Consider the following 18,226-nt stretch of genomic DNA (forward strand, 5'->3'; position numbering starts at 1 on the left):
TGAAAGTGTTGAAAAGGAGAATCTTACGAACATTTAAATGAAATAAAAAAACTGAAGAGCTGTGATAGTTGGTAAATTGAGTTTATAGAATTAGGGACATAGTCTAAACTTAATTGGACATCTTTTCAGTTTCATCTTCATCATATACCGAGGACTTCTATTTGCAATTGACTGCTTGTTCCTTCTTAATTTTAAAACTCCGTAAGTTTGAAGTGAGAATGAAAGTAGGAGCTGGCTGGCATTGTGACTGGTTGGGTGTCCGTCACCGACGCCAGGCCTGCCCCTCCCCGGGGTCAGGCCAGGCTGCCCCTCTCCACTGATTAACCTGCTCGAGGCATTGCTTTCTAAAAGTGCCATTTTCAGGGAGCAGCATCCCTCCTGCCTCTAAAGTGAATGTCTCGTGTCTCCTGCTCCCTGGGCTCGGGTGTCTTTGGGCCGCGTCTGCAGGGAAGGCCGCAGACACTGCCGCCTGCTGGCCCAGGTGCTGCAGGTCAGGGGCGTGAGAGGTTTTCTTTTTAAAGAAACTCCCGAGTGCCGTAGTCATTTGTGCCAGGCGGGCTCACGGGTGCTGACTGGACGGTGGCCTTGCCTTGCAGGTGGACTGCACGCAGCACCACGAGCTCTGCTCCGGGAACCAGGTCCGAGGCTATCCCACGCTCCTCTGGTTCCAGGACGGCAAAAAGGTGCGTCTTCGGGTCTTAGCCACAGTGGGCTGGGCTGCCGGGTGCTTAATCGGAACGCGAATTCCCAGAACGGACGGTTTGGGCACCAGTTGAAAGGATACGTGTAATGGAACAAAAATGCCTTTCTCTTAACTGATAAGATTTGGGTAGTGGAGAAACACTGCCGGTTGTTGTTCTATTTTGAAGCCTTTCATTACCGTCCTAGGTAACCGAGCTCTGGCCGTGACCTCTGAGCAGGGTTCACGTGCCCTCTCGGTAAGGTTCCCGTCCCCGTCCCGGCTGATGGGCAGCCTCTCGGAGCGCCTGCGGCGGCAGCCAGGCTGTGCTTCGTAGCTCTGCAGAGGGAAGGGCTGTGAAGCGCTCACCGAGCCAACCCCTCGGTTTACGATCCGTGCTCTGCCATTTGGATCCGAGCCTGCAGGCACCGCACAGCTCACACAACAGGAAGGCCTCTGACGGCCGGTCCAGGAGGGCGAGGGGTCGCAGGAGGTTTGAGTGGTTCGGGCACTTCAGTGTACTAACTCGACGTGTTTCTGTGTGGCCCTTCCCTGGACAGGTTGACCAGTACAAGGGAAAGCGGGATCTGGACTCGCTGAGAGAGTATGTGGAGTTGCAGCTCCGGAGTGCAGACCGCGGCGCCCCAGAGACCACCCCACCCGCGGAGGCCCCGGTGGGTGCTGCCGAGCCCGAGGCCGACAAGGTGGGTGCCGCCCAGCACCGCCCGCGGCGGGCATTCTCCTCTGGTGCTGGGGACACAGGACATGAGGACAGGACTGAGCCATTCAGATGGTTGTTTACAGCTGACTTTTCAACACGAAACATTTCTTTGACTACGTTTACATGTTTGTAAGGGGCCAACAGCTACATGGATGTGAGGAAAATCCCGAGATGGAGCCGAGATCTCTGGGAACCTCCTCCCTTTGATTCAGTTATCACTGTACCTGAGGGTATGCGCTCTGAAAGCTTGTCTGCTGCCTCGTGGGCCCTCTCTCTGTTCATCTCCACAACGCGCTGCAGGCATCTTACTGTAGCCTGTGGCTCATAAAGACCGGAACGCTGGGTGGCGGGACAGCTGTGTGCTGGAACTGAAGGCAGGCGGCTGGACGGCATTTAATTTGCTTAGACAGTCTCTGAGTCACTGAGGGCATCTTCATTCTCAGGGTTTAGAGTCATTTGTTCTGTGATTATCAGGCCCTTGTTATGTTTCAGGCACTGTCCTCGGCCACCAGGAGGCAAAAGCAAGGCCGTGCTGCTGCCTGTGCCGACCGTGGGTCTAGTGGGCGACGCGTGAGAGCACATGCATGCAGGTGTCGGAGGGCTCTGATAGCGTGCAGGGCTGGCCGGTCGCTGCGTGAGAGGAGGGGCCGATAGGCAAGAAATGTCACCGGAGAGGTGACAGGGGAAGGGTGTTTGCTGGAGAGGTGGGGGCAGGCATGCCTGGTGGCGGAGGAGTGTGAGCAGCAGCACTGCGCTGGGCCCAGCGGGCGTCATGGGGCAGGGCCCGCTTCGGCCGGAGGGCGAGGTAAAGAGGGGGACAAGAGGTGCGGGGCAGCCGAAACTGGTTTGGCTCGGCGGATAGAGCGTTAGCCTGCGGACTGAAAGGTCCCAGGTTCGATTCTGGTCAAGGGCATGTACCTTGGTTGCGGGCACATCCCCAGTGGGGGGTGTGCAGGAGGCAGCTGATCGATGTTTCTAACTCTCTATCCCTCTCTCTTCCTCTTTGTAAAAAAATCAATAAAATATATTAAAAAAAAAAAAAAAAGATTTGCGGGGGCAGTATGCAGAGGGAAAGAGTGGGGGTCGAGGAGAGCTGGGTTGCAGAGGACTTTGTTGGCCAGCCGAGGATTTTGAGCTTTATTTATAGGGATCCAATGGAAGGTTTGAGTTTTAGAAAGATGACTGGCAACAGCCTGTATGAAGGAGATGGAAAACTGGTGTATTAGGTCATAAAAGATGATGAGACCCCAAACTGAGGCCGACAGTGGGGTGGAGGGCAGGAGGGCCGCCTGCACAGGGACTCCAGCTCTGAGCAGTTAGGACTGTGGGGTCTGTGCTGCCGCAGATTCCTGGCATAGCTGGTGGACGATGGCACCGAGCACAAGCAAGGGGCTTTGCGGGGGGGGGGGGGGGGGGGGCGGCGCGGCTTGGGGAGGGTGGAAATGCCATCCGTTTTCAAGGTGTCGATTTTCAAGGCTGTGTGGTGATAACTGTGGACAGTGTATCAGTCTGGAGCTAAAGCAGGCTTTCTACACTACATGTATGTGTCTGGAGCTTTAGGTAGAAGCTATTGCTGCAGTCATGGGTTAGAATGAGATTTAAGGGGACTCAAAATAATGTGTTTTCAGGAAAACAATGCTTGGATTTCCTAGCTAAGAGCCATAAGGCCTGTCTGTCAACATATTTCCGAAGCAGAACACTTAATGTTGCTACTTCAGTTCACACGACTATATTTCATAGCATGCCAGGTCTTACCTGGGACGCCGGGACATGGGGCAAAGGAAGGGCGGGTGCCCGCGCTCCCGGGGAGAGGGCAGCGAGCCAGATGTGCCCGGACGCTCCCGGGAACCCTCCAACCCTCAGCATTTGCAGCAGAGGTCACGGCGCGCTGGAGCATCCGTCCCTGGGCCCCAGATGTTTGGAATTGAAAAAACCAGTGGAAACCCCTACCCATCCCCTCAGGGCTGGGGAGAAAGGCCTCTTCGTCCCCACAGCCCATCCCTTAGTTGGACTCTTGCAGGTTGGGTGTTAGTTAGAAGTTGAAGTTTGGGGTTAAGAAGTAAACAAATGATTTTGTAGTTGTTATGACCACATATGTTAGAGGAGTGTGTGTCATGGTGGTTAGAAAGGTCATCCCAAATTGAGTATAATTATATACTATGGATGTTTTCATCAAACACAGAGCGGTTTCTATTTATAATGAAGTTTTCCACCATTAAGTGGGCCTTTCAGTGAGTGTGGCGTCCTGTTTCTGGACATAAAGAAAGATGGCAGTGTTCTACAATGCCCCTGGCCCTCGGCGCCTCCCGTCACCGACAGACTCGCTTGATGCCAGACTCAAGCGGCGCAGCCCTGGTACCTTTAGCCACAGGATAAATCACCCGTATTCTTGCTCTCCTGAGAGAATCGCAGATGTATTTTTGGAGAAACACGAGACGTGGTCCTCTAAAGAGCTGTCACGGTAGAGTCACTTTGGAGCAGACTACACCATGCAGCCAGAGCTCAGAGGAGCCGCTTTTACATTTACTTTGAATTTAAAAATGGAAAGAAGCCTGTTACATGTGAAACACATCATTGCCTGTGCTTTTGTACCTTTTTGTAAGGTCCCTCTATGACATAGAGAAAGTCACTTTTATGCACCCCTGTGATAGTGTCGAGTCAGTGAGAGGGGACACGGGTACAGACCTCAGGAGGCCCAATAAGGGGGTGTCTGCGCTCTGGTCAGTGTGGGAGGCTCCGAGGCAGGGAAGTCTGATTCAGGCCCTGTCCGCCTAGAGCTAACTGGTCCACACTCCTGAGCCCCGGGGGACAGCAGCTGTCCCTCACCCACCCTGGGCTGGGGCAGGGACGGGGGCGGGGAGCGCTGCACTGTCCTGCCACCTCCCCGAAGCGTCTCCGGGGCTCAGGGCCGACGGGACCTGTGATGAACCTCTGCCCTTCAGAGGCCACGGCTCTACCCTTTTGTGCCGTTGGTGAAATGCAAGTTGTGTAGGTAGTTTTGTGTGACCTTGGAGTATGCATAACAGCATTCAAAATTATTGCTTTGTCTTTCTGCAATCCCAAAGCATCGTCCCCTGTGCTGTAAGTGATGTATTTCACTGTGGCTCTTCCACCCCTGCAGGGCACTGTGTTGGCACTCACGGAAGATAACTTTGATGACACCATTGCAGAAGGAATAACCTTCATCAAGTTTTATGCTCCATGGTAAGTGGCTCCTTCATTAGAAACCACTTTTCCGCGTGCACTTCAGTCCCTTCGTATTTTTCCGCTCATTAGCCAGCCCTCCAGGCTCATCCTGGGGCTCTGTCGTAGGAAATAAGGCAATGTTATCTTCATGCTCCTGTGTTCAGGTATGTTCCAGTTGGGTGGTATTCATAACCATGTATGGAAAATTAGGTTAATTTATTTTATAGTTCGGTCTGCTTGGCAGAAAACATAATAATGGAGGAGAGCTCTGGTGGTCGTATAGGACTCATGTGGTGGTGCCTTCGCCAAATAGATGGCTTGTTTTGGTTACATAACCCATGAACATCTTGATGAACTTCTGCTCCTTAGTCTATTTATGTATTTATTTATTCATTCATTCATTCATTCATTCATTCATTCATTTATTTTAAATTCTTTGTTGTTGAAAGTTTTACATATGTCTCCTTTCCCCCCCATTGACCTTTCCCCGCCCCCACTCCCGATAGTCCGTGTCCATTGGTCATGCTCATGTGCAGGGATACAAGTCCTCTCTTTTAGAGATCATAGAGAAACCCAGCTGAGATCAGTTAGAGCCATTCCTGCCACACGGTGCGCAGGGACCAGGCAGACGGGGACTGTGTGCTCGGGTTTGGGACCAGGGCACCTGCGTGGCGGGAAGACGAGAGGTCCAGAACTTCCCTGAACTGCTGTAGCTCTGGGTGTCCTTTAATTCCCCGAAGCTTAGCAGTAAACCTGAAGGGTGTTTGTCTGCACAAATGAAACACTGCATTTGGGAATGCAGGCTGCTGGGAGTGCCAGTTCCGTATTTGAAAGTGGACAGGTAAGGTCACCACATGCCATTTTTGCTCTTTAGTTTGTTTCATTTCAGATATTCATGAAAAACCATAATAGCAGAGATAAAAGTTAATGAACCCTGGCTGGTTGGCTCCATTGGTTGGAGTGTTGTCCTGGCACTGAAGGGTCTCAAGTTCAATTCCTGGTCAGAGCACATACTTAGGTTTAGGGTTCGATCCCCAGTCAGGTAGATATGGGAGACAACTGATCAGTGTTTCTCTCTGACAGCCATGCTTCTCTCTCTCTCTCTCTCTCACCCTCTCCTTTCCTCTCTAAAATAGTAAAAAGATATATATCCTCAGATGAGGATAAAAAAAAAAAAAGGTTTTGAGCACATGACTTGTATGAGTTGTGCTGTTTTAATTCTTAAAAAATAGAAACACTAGCCCAAGCCAGTTTGGCTCAGTGGATAGAGCATCGGCTTTCGGACTGAAGGGTCCCAGGCTCAATTCCGGTCAGGGGCACATGCCCGGGTTGTGGGCTCGATCCCCTGTCGGGGGTGTGCAGGAGGCAGCCGATCAGTGATTCTCTCTCATCATTGACGTTTCTATGTCTCTTCCTCTCCTTTCCTCTCTGAAATCAATAAAAATGTTATATATATAAAAAAGAAACACTAGTAAACAATGCCTTTAAAACTATTTTCTATTTAAAAACAACAACATGAAAGCTATATAGATCAAGTTTGAAGACAGCAGATCCCCTTTTATTGCAGGGGAGCAGTTCTTGGAGTCAGAAAAGGGACACGAGTTTTGAATGATTTAGTGCTCACACCACATCACCGAAGCTTGAGGGGAGCTGTGAGCTTGTTTTGAAATGTTGAGACCATAAGCAGTCAAATCTAAAATGTTTTTACCATTCAAGTGATTAAAAACAACAACAACGTTTGGAGTCCATTTTGTTTCCTGTTCGTTTCCTCCTGTTCATGATGCATTCATAAACCAGTTAGCTTAATTTACGGATCACGGAAATGGTTTCAAAACCCAGACTTGTTTTCAGACCAGCTTGTTTCCATCAGGTTATCCAGAAGTCTGCTTCAGGTGGACTTTGCCGTCTTTGTTTAGGAGGAGGAGGAGGAGGAGGAGGAGGAGGAGGAGGAGGAGGAAGAGAACGGGAGAATGTGGTGTTTTATAAACTTCTAGGCAATTGTTGACAGCCTCATAGAAAAACAAGGCTTGGCAGCGAAATGTAGGTGAGTGACCTCGACCTGGGACTTCAACAAAGCGGTCATTCTTCCATTTCTAGGTGTGGCCACTGTAAGAATCTGGCTCCTACCTGGGAAGAACTCTCTAAAAGGGAATTCCCTGGCTTGGCAGAGGTCAAGGTCGCCGAAGTGGACTGTACTGCTGAGCGCAACATCTGCAGCAAGTACTCGGTGGGTACCTGTGGATGAAAACACTTCCGGGGACGCTGAGTATCGGAGCTGATCCCACGTGGAGCTGGAATGTGGTATCATTGTCTCAACCAAGATAACGCACTGCCCTCCTCCCTCAACAAAGCGCTGTTTATGTCCTTTGGAGGTGTTTTGTTTTTTCACTTTGAAAAGAAAGATGCTCTGAAAGAAAGGCTTTCTCCCTCTGCTACACACACTTTCAGGGGGGTCTCGGCCTTGCTTCTGGGTAGAGGCTGCTGGGCAGTATCTGAGACTCCACCCTGGGGAGTGGGGTACCCTCTGAATGCACATGCTCACTGACAGTCAGCTGGCCCGTAGCCTTCATCGGAGATACCGAAGTGGCTTTTTATTTTTTAATTTTTTTTTACATACGCCAGCGTTCTGAAGTCGATGGCTGAATAAGGCAACATTGGGACATAGACTTCCTCCTGAGAGGGCATCCCCACCAGCCAGTCCTGCATTGGATTGTTCCTTTAGCTGTTGCCTCCTTCCGAGCCGTTGGCACCATCTAATAGCCTACAAGATTTGTGATTTGTACTGTTCTTTTGGTTGCTTTCCTAAAATACTTTTGAGGCTTCTAATATTTATTAATCATCTCATCAGATTGAGAATAGATGACATTTCTTTTTACTTATCATTGGAAGATGCCAGGAATTTTTTGTGTGCCTTAAAATTCTCAAAAGAGGAAAGAGGTGAGTTGCAGCTGAAAAATATATCTCCTTGAGGGTCTCGCTGCTACTCAGTATGGCCTGGGCACCCCGGGAAGCTGGTCACAAACGCAGTCTCAGGCCCCACGCTGACTCCACCCGACCCAGGGGAGCGTGCGTGCGGCAAGGACTGAGAGGCTCCACTCCGGGAGGCATCCCTTTGACACTAATCGTGGACGTAATTTTGGATTGGAAACTGAATAAATAGTCCCACGGCTTTGCTTGCTGAACTAGCTGGTACTTTTTAAATGGAAATTTAACCATAGACTTTCCTGGCCACAACAGGGGTTTTTTCTGGCTTTATTTAAGTAATTTGTGTATGATTCAGACCAGTTTTCAAACTGCATTTTCTCTTTACAGGTACGAGGCTATCCCACATTGTTGCTTTTCCGCGGAGGAAAGAGAGTCAGTGAGCACAACGGAGGCAGGGACCTTGACTCGTTGCACCACTTCGTTCTGCGCCAGGCGAAAGACGAACTATAAAAGCGCAGGTGAAGTCGCCCTCCTGCCGGCCTCCTGGACTGAGTGGAGGAGCTAGTCGTGCGGACCTCGGGGAGGTTCAGGTGGTGGTTACCCAGAAAGCTGTCTGTACTGAACTTGTGGTATCTTCTGTGTGTGTAAAGCCAACACACTACAGGATTTTTATTAAGTTTCTCTAAGTAAATATGATCCCTTTGCAAACTAAGTATTTTCAGTGGCAATCTATCATCCCCTTTAACCTTCTCTTGATGGAATCTAAATGGTTTCCTTTTGAGACTAAAACAGTTGAGGAAAAGCAAATCGCTGGACTATTTTTGGCTCCTGAGTGATTTTGGTGAAAGCATCATCCAAAGCAGTTTTGAACTGCCCACGAGTCTGGAAAGGTAGTCGCATGGCGTATTGTCATTCCTCTGACCTCAAGGTCACAGCTAATTATGTGGCTGGTCTGGATCTTGGAGCAGATTTAAAAACAAACCCCACACCTCTGGAAGGCACCTTCCCAGCCACTCCTGGATTTTGTTTCTGTTAATACTTCTCTCATCGCGAGAGGTTTGCCATAATGAAAGCAACGGTACTTTTGACATGTGCCTGAGTAAGGTAATGCTGATGCCATAATCCTATGTGTGTGTTGATATTTGTCAGATCAGTTATTACTGTTCAAAGGATACTTCTGTTTGTTTCTCCTGGGTGAAAGATTTCATTAGTTATGTTAACATTAAGTCAGGATCCACGAGAAGATTTTAAGTCCATGTTTAAGATTTGCTATCTCCCGTGGAAAATGTGGGCATGGAAAGTTCCACAAGGCTCGTCCTGACTGTTCTTTTAACTCAGAAAGATTCTGGTGGTATCTGTCACCTGGGGAAAAGGACTAGATGAGCGGGTCCGGGTATCAGGGACCAGGGGACTTCGGCAGCAGTTTTAGTTCTGCTCCTTGGTAGTCCTACCCCAGCGGTGGGGAATGTCCGGCCCGAGGGCCATATAAAGGCCTGAGAAATCATTTCGTCTGGCCCTGCCAAGGCATTAGGGGTGAATTAATTTAATGTTTGACCAGATACAGCAGGCTAATTTTTCAGTTGATAATTTTCTGTGGCCTGTGAATGACGTTATAACCAAATGGCCCTTGGCAGAAAAAAGGTTCCCCATCCCTGTTAAAGGCTCTCTGTACATCGTCTGCTATCTGAGGAGTGGTATTAACTTTACCTAAAGACCAAAGAATGAAGTAGGCGGGGCTGAGTCAGAGCTGAAGTAGGCTGTGCTACCATCAGTGCTAATGCTCTTAGAATTCATGCCTCCCTAGTTATTAAACATTTTTACCATCACCCTTGGAAGTAACCATAGGACCAGGCTCCCTGTATGTTCTTTGCCCCCAAGTTACCTTTCCAAATAACCCTTCTGTCTACCACTCTCACCCGCCTCCCATGCTTGGGGGAGCCAGTCACCTGACACACAGTAACTGCTGGTAAGAATCTCAGACACAGGAGCATCTGCTGTCTGCGGCAGATGACAACAGAGCAGGATCTCGACCAGCCTCTGCCTTAAGGAAATCTTTATTAATTGTGTGTGGGTCACAGATGTTCTTGTTAAAAAACCAACTTTTCAGGAGAAGCACAATCCTCATGAGTGGCTTCCGCTTCGCATCATGAGTCTTGTATTGAAAGAAAATCAAAGTGGTACAATTTGTTTACACTCTGATACTTTCTAAATAAACTCTTTTTTTTAAAAAAAAAAAAAGTCTAGTCTTTCCTTAAATGTTACAGCAAAACAGATATAAAATAGACAATAAATTATAGTTTATATTTACACAAAAGCTGTAAGTGCAAACAGTTATAGATCATACATGTATTATTTAATCAGTTTAATATGAAATTGGTTTCCTAGTATATGATTGTGAGAAAGACATTTAAAAAATATTCTAAGATTTAATCTGAGTCTTACTTTCTACAAGAGAAAACTGATTTTGATTCATAAACAGCATGGCCTTCCAAACCCATTCCTAAAGGCTAGCGCCCCTCACTCAGTTTATGTCCTTTGTTGGTTCTCGCCTGTGACACGGCATGCTGTACAGCAAGAGGGAGAGAACTGCTTTACTGAAGTAGATGGGATCGGAGAGCTTTCAGAGAGCCGTCGCGAACAGCAGGAGGGCAGCACTGCTCTCACCTGTCACGTGGTGGCCGCTGAAGATGCTCCACCCTCTGGCTCCCCGCGGAGCCCAGCGTTCTGCTGCTGGTGCTCCCAAAGAAAACAGCAAATGGGGGAGGACTGGCGTGTGGAAATCACATGGTTTTAACTGAAATAATTCTATTTTCACACCAACAGAACTCCAGCACAAACACGTGACAGCAGTTACCGGACAAAAGGCACTTGCACGTGGCCCTGATTATGGCTTGGGCTGTTGATCTTATATGAAATTGACCTTCCTGGGAACGAAATCATTGAATAGAGGCATACCCCCCACTCCTAATTTCTGTTAACTGTAAAATCTATTTTTGAGAAACATTCTAAATTGGCTGATACTTCAGCCAAGGAGACTTTTCTTTAAAATTATTTTCCCTGTTCGCTCAGTAATACCACAAATAGCTTGATATAAAGCTAACACTAATTTTGGTGGGCTTTTATGGGGGAAGAGGAACCCTTCAAAGTTATATTTCTGCAACGTCCAGATTCCGTACTACAGACATTCAAATAGCCGCCTACAGACCAACTACTCACGTTCTTTACTACACGGGCAAATCACTACTGAGGCCCTTTAAAGTCTTCCTTGGGCAGTAAGGCACCAACCGGCAAGAGATGGTTTCAAAGTCATCATCCCACTTCCACTGTGTCAGTGTGCTGTTTAAGGCAGGTGTCAGCTAGGAATCCAAGGCAGGACCTCTGACCCCAGCAAGCAGTTTCAAGTTAGTGGCATCCACAAGCTCTCACAACCATATTCCTGTATTTCTTCAAGATAACATTGGAGTTGTCATCAAAGTAAAGAACCGAGATGGCATTTAGTTTAGTTGGCGCACAGCACGGTTTAGGGACATACTCAGGATTCATAAGGTGAACCTGTTCCAAAACAGAAGGAGGAAAAGGTTCCATCAGAAATGACCTGGCCTTGGCTTACGCCTACCTATACAGTGACGAAAGGCTCTGGGGAGCTCACCAATGTCTGGACGATCGCATGGTTCGTTGCATTCATGTGTGCGTTGAGTGGGAAGGAGCATTCTCCATCACAGTAATTGGCAGCATAGCCCTTGGGTGCAATGATCCAGTCCTTAATTTAGAAAAGCAAAAGCAAGCAACAAAGAGACGGTTAACATGCACTCCTTACATCATCTGTGCTCTCGGTAATCCTGTGAGAAAAATTACTCGCGTGGACAGCTCAGTAGACAGATGCAGGAAGGTCAGTTTCACATTCCGGTGGCAAAGCTGGGTGTGACCCTGATGGGTGTAACTCCAGAGCCCTTGCTCTTTCCGCAGGGCCAAACGGCATTTAGCTGCTACCTGCCTGCTAAGCCCGGAAGCACATGGGGGCTGGCTTCATGTACTTGGACCCAACGGAGCCTCTCCAGGAGCCCGGGGTACTCCCTGTCATGCCACCTGCATATGAAAACTATCTTCTGTCACTTGTCACCTATAGTTTGCTTCTTATAAACTGTGGTGACTCAGGTGTGGGGCAAAACCTTTGTGCTCTTCTAGGTAGTTTGGGTGAGCTGATTTATAGCCATTGCAGAAGTTTAACTATTGATCCATTTTTCTAACCCTTTTGCAAAACAAAATTTGTTTAACTGGTAAATGTAAATACATACCCTGTGGACTTTGAAAGAATGAGGAAAGAGCATTGAAAAAGGTGGCTATTGATTTTGAGGTACACAGAGCTGGGGAACCCTGGGCTCCCTGGAAAGGTACCAGTAAGGGCCGTGTGCACACGTAAGCCAGGCCTTCACCCACCTCACTCCAAGAGCCTGGGCATTTGGAAGCGCTCCTATGTACCTTCATGGGAAGAACCATCTCAGTCCTAAAGCTCAAGATCTTTGATGATGGCTGCTGCCATGAAGATGAGAAGGGCCTGCTGAGAAAGGAACTTTGTCCCCCTTGTTCCGAGAACTCACCTGCCATCCCAGGTCTTGGAAGCTCACATAAAGCTCATGCTTCCTGCAGGCTGTTTTTAACTCACTGCTGTTGTAATCTGTTGGAAGAGATAAAAAAATAAAAACATTAACTCATTCAAGTCTCTCGCCCGGCACTGTATTAGGCTCAGGATAGCAGTGCATAAGGCCTCTGCAAGACACAAATTTGGTCACCAAACAGCTCAGTCAGGTTCCCGGTAGCTTGGGTGTTTTACACACTCTGTCTTGTCCACTCTGGGTTTAGTGCTGGGCACACTTGCAAATGATACATAATATTGACCTGAACGGAATCTTTTAAGCAACCGATGTTTGTTGTGAGCCCCTGATGTGTGCAAGGTCTGTGGAGGGGGTGTTCCAAGATGCCCCAAACACTCTGGACGCCTGACTTGGAAGACTTCATATTTGCAGTAAAAGACGACTATGCTAGGCAGGATTTGCTATATTTCTAACAGGCACGGTCTTGAAGCTGTACAGGGGTTTTAAAGCTAGCTGCCGGGCCAGGGAAGTATCCTGAAGGAAGTATAATGGAGCGGGCCCTGACCCGGAGGCCCAGGAGTGGGGGAGAGAGGGAGACGGAAGCTGCAGCAGGGGCCATCCTCATCGGCACTGTCCTCCGGCCTCTCTGCCAGGGTTGAGCCTTTTAACCTGCATTTAAGCAACAACTCCTAAGCCAGTAGTGCCAGTGAGATCTGCTGATGTGTATATGCCCCCTGTGTGCAATTCAGGAGCCAGCAGCCTGGCTTAACCTAATCACTGACAAGAGGAATGGCCGTGCCCTGATTCATTAGGCCAATTGGAGTGCTCTTGTGTGACGTGCCCTTGGCTAAGGCACGTGGTAAAAAGGAAGCTAGGTTAGACAACACTTGTCCTCCAGGAACTTAGAGAATCAAAAGGGTAGTGTGAGGCACGTACAAGTTCAGGGTGGGAGTGAGAGGAAAAGAGAGCAGCTCTAATGGAATGGGTTTAAGGATGTGAAGAGTCAATGGACATAAAGTCAGAGAAACTTGATCTTGATGGACTTAGAATGCTAACCAAACATTTGCATTTTCTACCAGAGGAATTAGGTAAGCCTTTAAAAGTTTTTTGTCAGGGAGTGACACGTTCAGAACTGGGATTCTAAAGGATAGATCTGATGATAGTGGTGTTTGAGAGTTCCAGAGAGGGGAGAGGTGAAAGGTAAGAAGACTTTGGAGAAAAGTTCTTAATCTACAATGAACTTGGATGAATACGAGAGCCTGGGGCCATTTGTATGCTACCTCTTTTTTATCACATGAGCCAATAAATTACTTGAATACTTAAAGTCTGTTTGAACAGAGTTTTCTGTTACTTGCATCCCTAGACCTCCTGGCCCTGAAGCAGAACTCAACATGCAGATTTCATGATTTTGTAAGGGAAAGAGACAAACAGTACCAACTCAGCCCAGCGACCTATCCTGGGAGGACAGACAGGCTGTCTTTCTGTAGTGGTTTCTAATTCGAAATCTATTCATTCTCCTCACTTGCCTTCTTCACCTCACGGAACCACCCTCACTGTAACTCAAAGTACCTGGGAGAAGTGAATGCAAAACCACACTGGAGGGAATTTTTCACAAGGCAGGACACCATGGCCTCTCTCAGTAAAAATAAGCAAGCACGCACCAACACCACAAAACAAGACACATTCCTCCTGTTGAAAATAATCTCTCAATGAAAAGAATTAACCAAACAAGGAAATAAAGTATCCTGAGAGAGAGTTGGAGTGTAAGACAGAGAAAATATAGGATCCCAGGGATTCAGGCAAGAGTAGTCTCTGAATGTGGTAACAGAAAATGAATATCGAAAATAATGAAAGAATTAAGAAATAGAACTGTAAAGCAAGATAATAGGGAAAAGAACAGGTGAATTTGAAACAGAACCAAATAAAATTTTATAAAAAACCACAATAATTGAAAATAACAAAATGGATGAGCTAAACAGATTAGATATAACTGAAGTGAGAATTAAAGAATTGATCAATGTATCTGAAGAAAATTCCCAAAATAAAACCCATAGTCAGATGGCCAGAAAATACATCTCTCTGTAAAGAGATGTGGAAGATAGAATAAAAAGTCCAACGTTATTTCTAGTAGAAATCTCCGAGGAGACTAAGGAGGGGAACTAATAGTTGAAGGTATAAATGCCTATGAATTTTCAAAAAAAGTATGCCTTTCTGAAAAAAGGCAAACTTCTTTAAATTGAGAAGGCACAAATGAGTCCTAAGCAAAGTAAGTAAATTCCTATCTAACCATATCTGGTAAAACTAGTATATCAAACACATTGATACTTAAAAGCAACACTGAGAGGAATAGAAAATTATCTACAAAGGAACACAAAGTAGATTGATAGCAAATTTCTCAACAGAAATAGAGAACATAAAAAATATCAAAAACTATTCCATCAACCTAGAATTCCATACCCAGCTATAGAAGCCATCTATTGTTTGGCTACCCAGGTTCTAGGAACACTTATCACTAGGGGGAATTCCTAGATAGGTAGGAATCAAGGTCCCATTTCCAACCACAGGAAGCTACTGTATTTGTTTCCTGGCAGTTAAGAGTATAGGCTCCTGACTTCATCAATCCAATGCACCCACTTTTGAGAGAGTGACTCAAAGGGGAAACTAAGAATGGGTGACATGGCAGCAAGTGTTCAGGGTGCTGGCCCCAGTGGTAGCATTCAAACCACAATGTCCCCATGACCAGGTCCAAGCTAGACCTTGATTCTGAGTTTGGTTCTCCAGGCTGGTTGGTTGGGTGAGTCCCCTGATAGATTTAAATTATTTTTCACTTTAAGTAAATTAGAGTTTGCTTCTATTCCAAGTAATCAAGAGCCCTGACTAGCTAAATTATTATCCATAGAGAATAAGGAACCCAGGGTGGAATGGGCTCACTATTTCATATAGGGTTGGTGAGCTCATCTTTCTGTTGGAGTATCTTTTAAGCAGAGACCTGAAGGAATGTTGGGGGTGGGGCATGAGTCTATCTGAGGGAAGAATAATTCGTACAGCAGGAATGACAAATGTGAAGGCCCCGAGGAAGTACTTGCTTGGCATATTCCAGGAACAGTCTGATGGATACTGCTATGTGTTTATTGAAAACCCATACTCTCTACCCCCGGGGCAAAGAGCTATTTGACATTCCCAACTGCAGTTAGGTGTGGCCATGTGGCTGAGTTCTGGCCATAAATGTGGGGAGAAGGGAGGTATGCTGCTCCCAGGCCTGGCCTCCTAAACTTGTCTGCAGCCTTCCAGTTGCTCTTTCTTCTCCTGCCAGCCACAGGCAAGAGTCAGTCTTCTGAAGACTCCACGGCCCTGGTCCTGTTGTGTCCTGTGTTAGGTAAGTTATATCATCCCCCTACTTAAAGTCTCAGTCTGAAATGTTCCCTGCCCAAACTCATTTGGCCTGTGTCCCCCAATATAAACTTCCTCCAAAAGACCTTCTCTGTGCTGGGGACCAAGATCACCCCAAAATCAAGCCTGGAATTGTTAGCCATGTGAAAGGAAGAGATTTGTAGGCCAGCTTTCCCTCCCAGGTCGGTGAGCAGGCAGTGAAATATAATGAAGAGTATATATGGTCTTGACAATAGCATGGATGGACCTGGAGAGCATTATGCTAAGCGAAATAAGCCAGTCAGAGAAGGATAAGTATCACATGATCTCACTCATTTGTGGAATATAATGAATAACATAAATTGATGAACAAAAATAGATCCAGAGACAGAATCATTGAACAGACCGTCAAATCTCAGAGGGAAGGCGGGGGGTGGGGGGGTGGGGGGGGGGGGGGGGGGTGGGGGGAGGCAGTGTTGAGGGAGTAAGAGATCAACCAAAGAACTGGTATGCATATAAGCATAACCAATGCACAGACAATGAGGGGGGGGGGGGCGGGGGCGGGCAGGCTGAGAGAGGACAATGGGGGTGGGGGAGAAAGGCGACATATGTAATATTTTCAACAATAAAAAAATTTTTAAAAAAGAATATATCTGGTCTTTGTCCTGGTTCCTGGCACAAAGCTACAAAAACCATGGAATTTCTTAATTGATAATTCCAATATATGATGGGTCCTAGATAGCTTCAGGATAGGGGCTGATCACCAGAAAGACTAACCACATGATTAGAGGGTTGGGCCAGCCTGACCTCCATGGAGGGAGACTGGAGACAGTTCACTAACATGGCCAGGGATTTAATCAATCATGCATAGCAATGAGGCCTACATAAAAACTCTTGGTCACTGAAGCTCTGTGGAACTTAGGGGTTGACAAACAGACTGGCGAGCTGGGAGAGAGAACCTCCCAGGATCCATGAGGATAGGACATGGACCCCCCCCCCCACCCCGGCCTCACCTCCCCCGGAGAGCTTGCTCTATGCAGCTCTTCCTCGTGTGCATCCTTTATAATAAAACTGTGATCCTAAGTATAGTGCGTTCCTGAGTTCTGTGTTATTCCAGTGAACTATCAAACCTAAAGGGGGGTCATGGGAACCCTGAGTTTGTAGCCAAGTCAGACATAACTGGCAGGCTGGGGACCCCCATTTGCAGCTGGCAGCTAAAGTGAGAGCGGTCTTACCCTTGAACTTGTGGGTCTGGGTCAGTTCCAGGTGGTTAGTGTGAGGACTGAATTAGATTGCAGGAAACCTGGTGGCGTCAGAACCAAGACAGGGGCGACTTCTGCACGTCTGGATTCCCAGTGTCTCCCGCAGCCAGAACCACGGAGATGGAGCGAAACACTTCACTTCTGCCCCCACCTGTTTGAACCTCCTGCTCACTCGCTCCATGCTCAACAAAGCACAGCTGTTTCTTTTAGAGCCAGATGCTGGCATTTTATTAAGTAAAAATGGGGGTAGGGGGGCGAGAATTGGGCTCCTGTTTTTCTTCCTACAGACATACTCAGGCCACACTCAAGTTTCCTTATGACTCCATGTTAAGTGCCGGCAGAGAATGTGTAAATATTTGTGAAGGTCAATTCTCCTCAAAATACTTGTCTTCTGCTCAGGGCCAGGACCCCGAGTTCCATGGTGAAATTACACTGCCATGCCTTGTTTTGTTTGTAGGGATTCACAGATTGCAGAGAAATACTCCCCCCCACCCCCCACCCCCTTTGATATGTGGTTAGATGGATGGTCTAGATAGAGCCAGTGAAAATGTATGCAGTAAAAATTGAACAGGCACATAGCTAGCCACTCCAGTGGGATAAAGGGAGGCAGCACAGCTTTGTCCAAATGGCTCACCAATCAAGGGAAGGCAGAGAAGAGAAGCCCTAGAGCTGAAGGGATGCAAACCCCCTAACCAGAGCAACAGAGCAGAGGCTGGCCGCGCCACCCCCGGGCAGCCGTCCTTGGTCTGACTCGGGCCGCCTGTTTCTGATTCACGAGAACCACCAGGGAGGGAGGCTGAGCCCCATCCAGACCTGCACGTCAGAATGACCTGGAATGGGTCCCCTGCTACCCAGGTGAGTCTGCGGACTCTAGACCTTGAGACGAGAGGCTCACAACAGGTGCAGCGTCCGCCCACTCACACACGCTCTGCCCCAAGGCACCAGCCTCCCTGCACGTTCCCGGACGCAGCTATGGTGAAGGCCGGTCTTGGTTCTGAGAGAAATTTTCATGGGATCTGGCTCTTTCAAAGTTGAACATAAAAAGCGAAATCTGGCTCTCTCATCATTCCATGTGATTCCTTGGTCTAAGAGTGGAAGGCAGGGCAAGTGCCACCAGCCCCATTGGGAGTCTGGCCCAGCCAGACCAGGCCCCAAACGGATCCAGAGTAACCAGACAAGCAGGGCCCAACCATAGGTGGGCTTGGGCAACACACGCTTAGGTGACCAGGTAACAACATGTAACAGCCATGAAACCCCAGCACTAAGCGCCTCCACCCCCCGAGGCAGGCGGCTCCTAGTGCCCGCGCAGCCGGAGGGAAACAGTCTCCACGCTTCCCGCTTCCCACTTAGCAGAAGCGTCTTCCTCGCCCTTGGCAGCACCGCCTCCCAGCGCCCACTTCACAAGCGGCTCCAGCAGGGAAAGCTTGGGAGAAGGCTGCTTAAAACCCCAATCATTGCTCTTGTTTCCAAGTAAACATTACAAACATTTCAA

General features: G+C 47.9%; 2 protein-coding genes across 2 annotated transcripts in view; one reads left to right on the forward strand and one right to left on the reverse strand.

Moving 5' to 3' along the window:
* The window catches only part of TXNDC5 (thioredoxin domain containing 5), a 35,572-nt gene extending 25,829 nt beyond the window's left edge, over positions 1 to 9,743 (forward strand). Inside the window, exons 6-10 of the mRNA XM_028130147.2 lie at positions 597 to 683; positions 1,240 to 1,383; positions 4,522 to 4,604; positions 6,684 to 6,813; positions 7,899 to 9,743. Of these exons, the coding sequence (XP_027985948.2) occupies positions 597 to 683; positions 1,240 to 1,383; positions 4,522 to 4,604; positions 6,684 to 6,813; positions 7,899 to 8,021 (567 nt within the window). The 3' untranslated portion in view covers positions 8,022 to 9,743. The remainder of the gene's footprint in view (positions 1 to 596; positions 684 to 1,239; positions 1,384 to 4,521; positions 4,605 to 6,683; positions 6,814 to 7,898) is intronic.
* An 812-nt stretch (positions 9,744 to 10,555) lies between these two features.
* Positions 10,556 to 18,226, reverse strand: part of BMP6 (bone morphogenetic protein 6) — a 154,356-nt gene continuing 146,685 nt past the window's right edge. The window contains exons 5-7 of the mRNA XM_008154869.3: positions 12,110 to 12,186; positions 11,161 to 11,271; positions 10,556 to 11,063 (exon numbers count right to left, since the gene is read on the reverse strand). Coding sequence (XP_008153091.3) covers positions 10,914 to 11,063; positions 11,161 to 11,271; positions 12,110 to 12,186 — 338 coding nt within the window. The 3' untranslated portion in view covers positions 10,556 to 10,913. The remainder of the gene's footprint in view (positions 11,064 to 11,160; positions 11,272 to 12,109; positions 12,187 to 18,226) is intronic.

The sequence above is a fragment of the Eptesicus fuscus genome, chromosome 9 (assembly GCF_027574615.1).
Source record: "Eptesicus fuscus isolate TK198812 chromosome 9, DD_ASM_mEF_20220401, whole genome shotgun sequence".
Classification (NCBI taxonomy): Eukaryota; Metazoa; Chordata; class Mammalia; order Chiroptera; family Vespertilionidae; genus Eptesicus; species Eptesicus fuscus.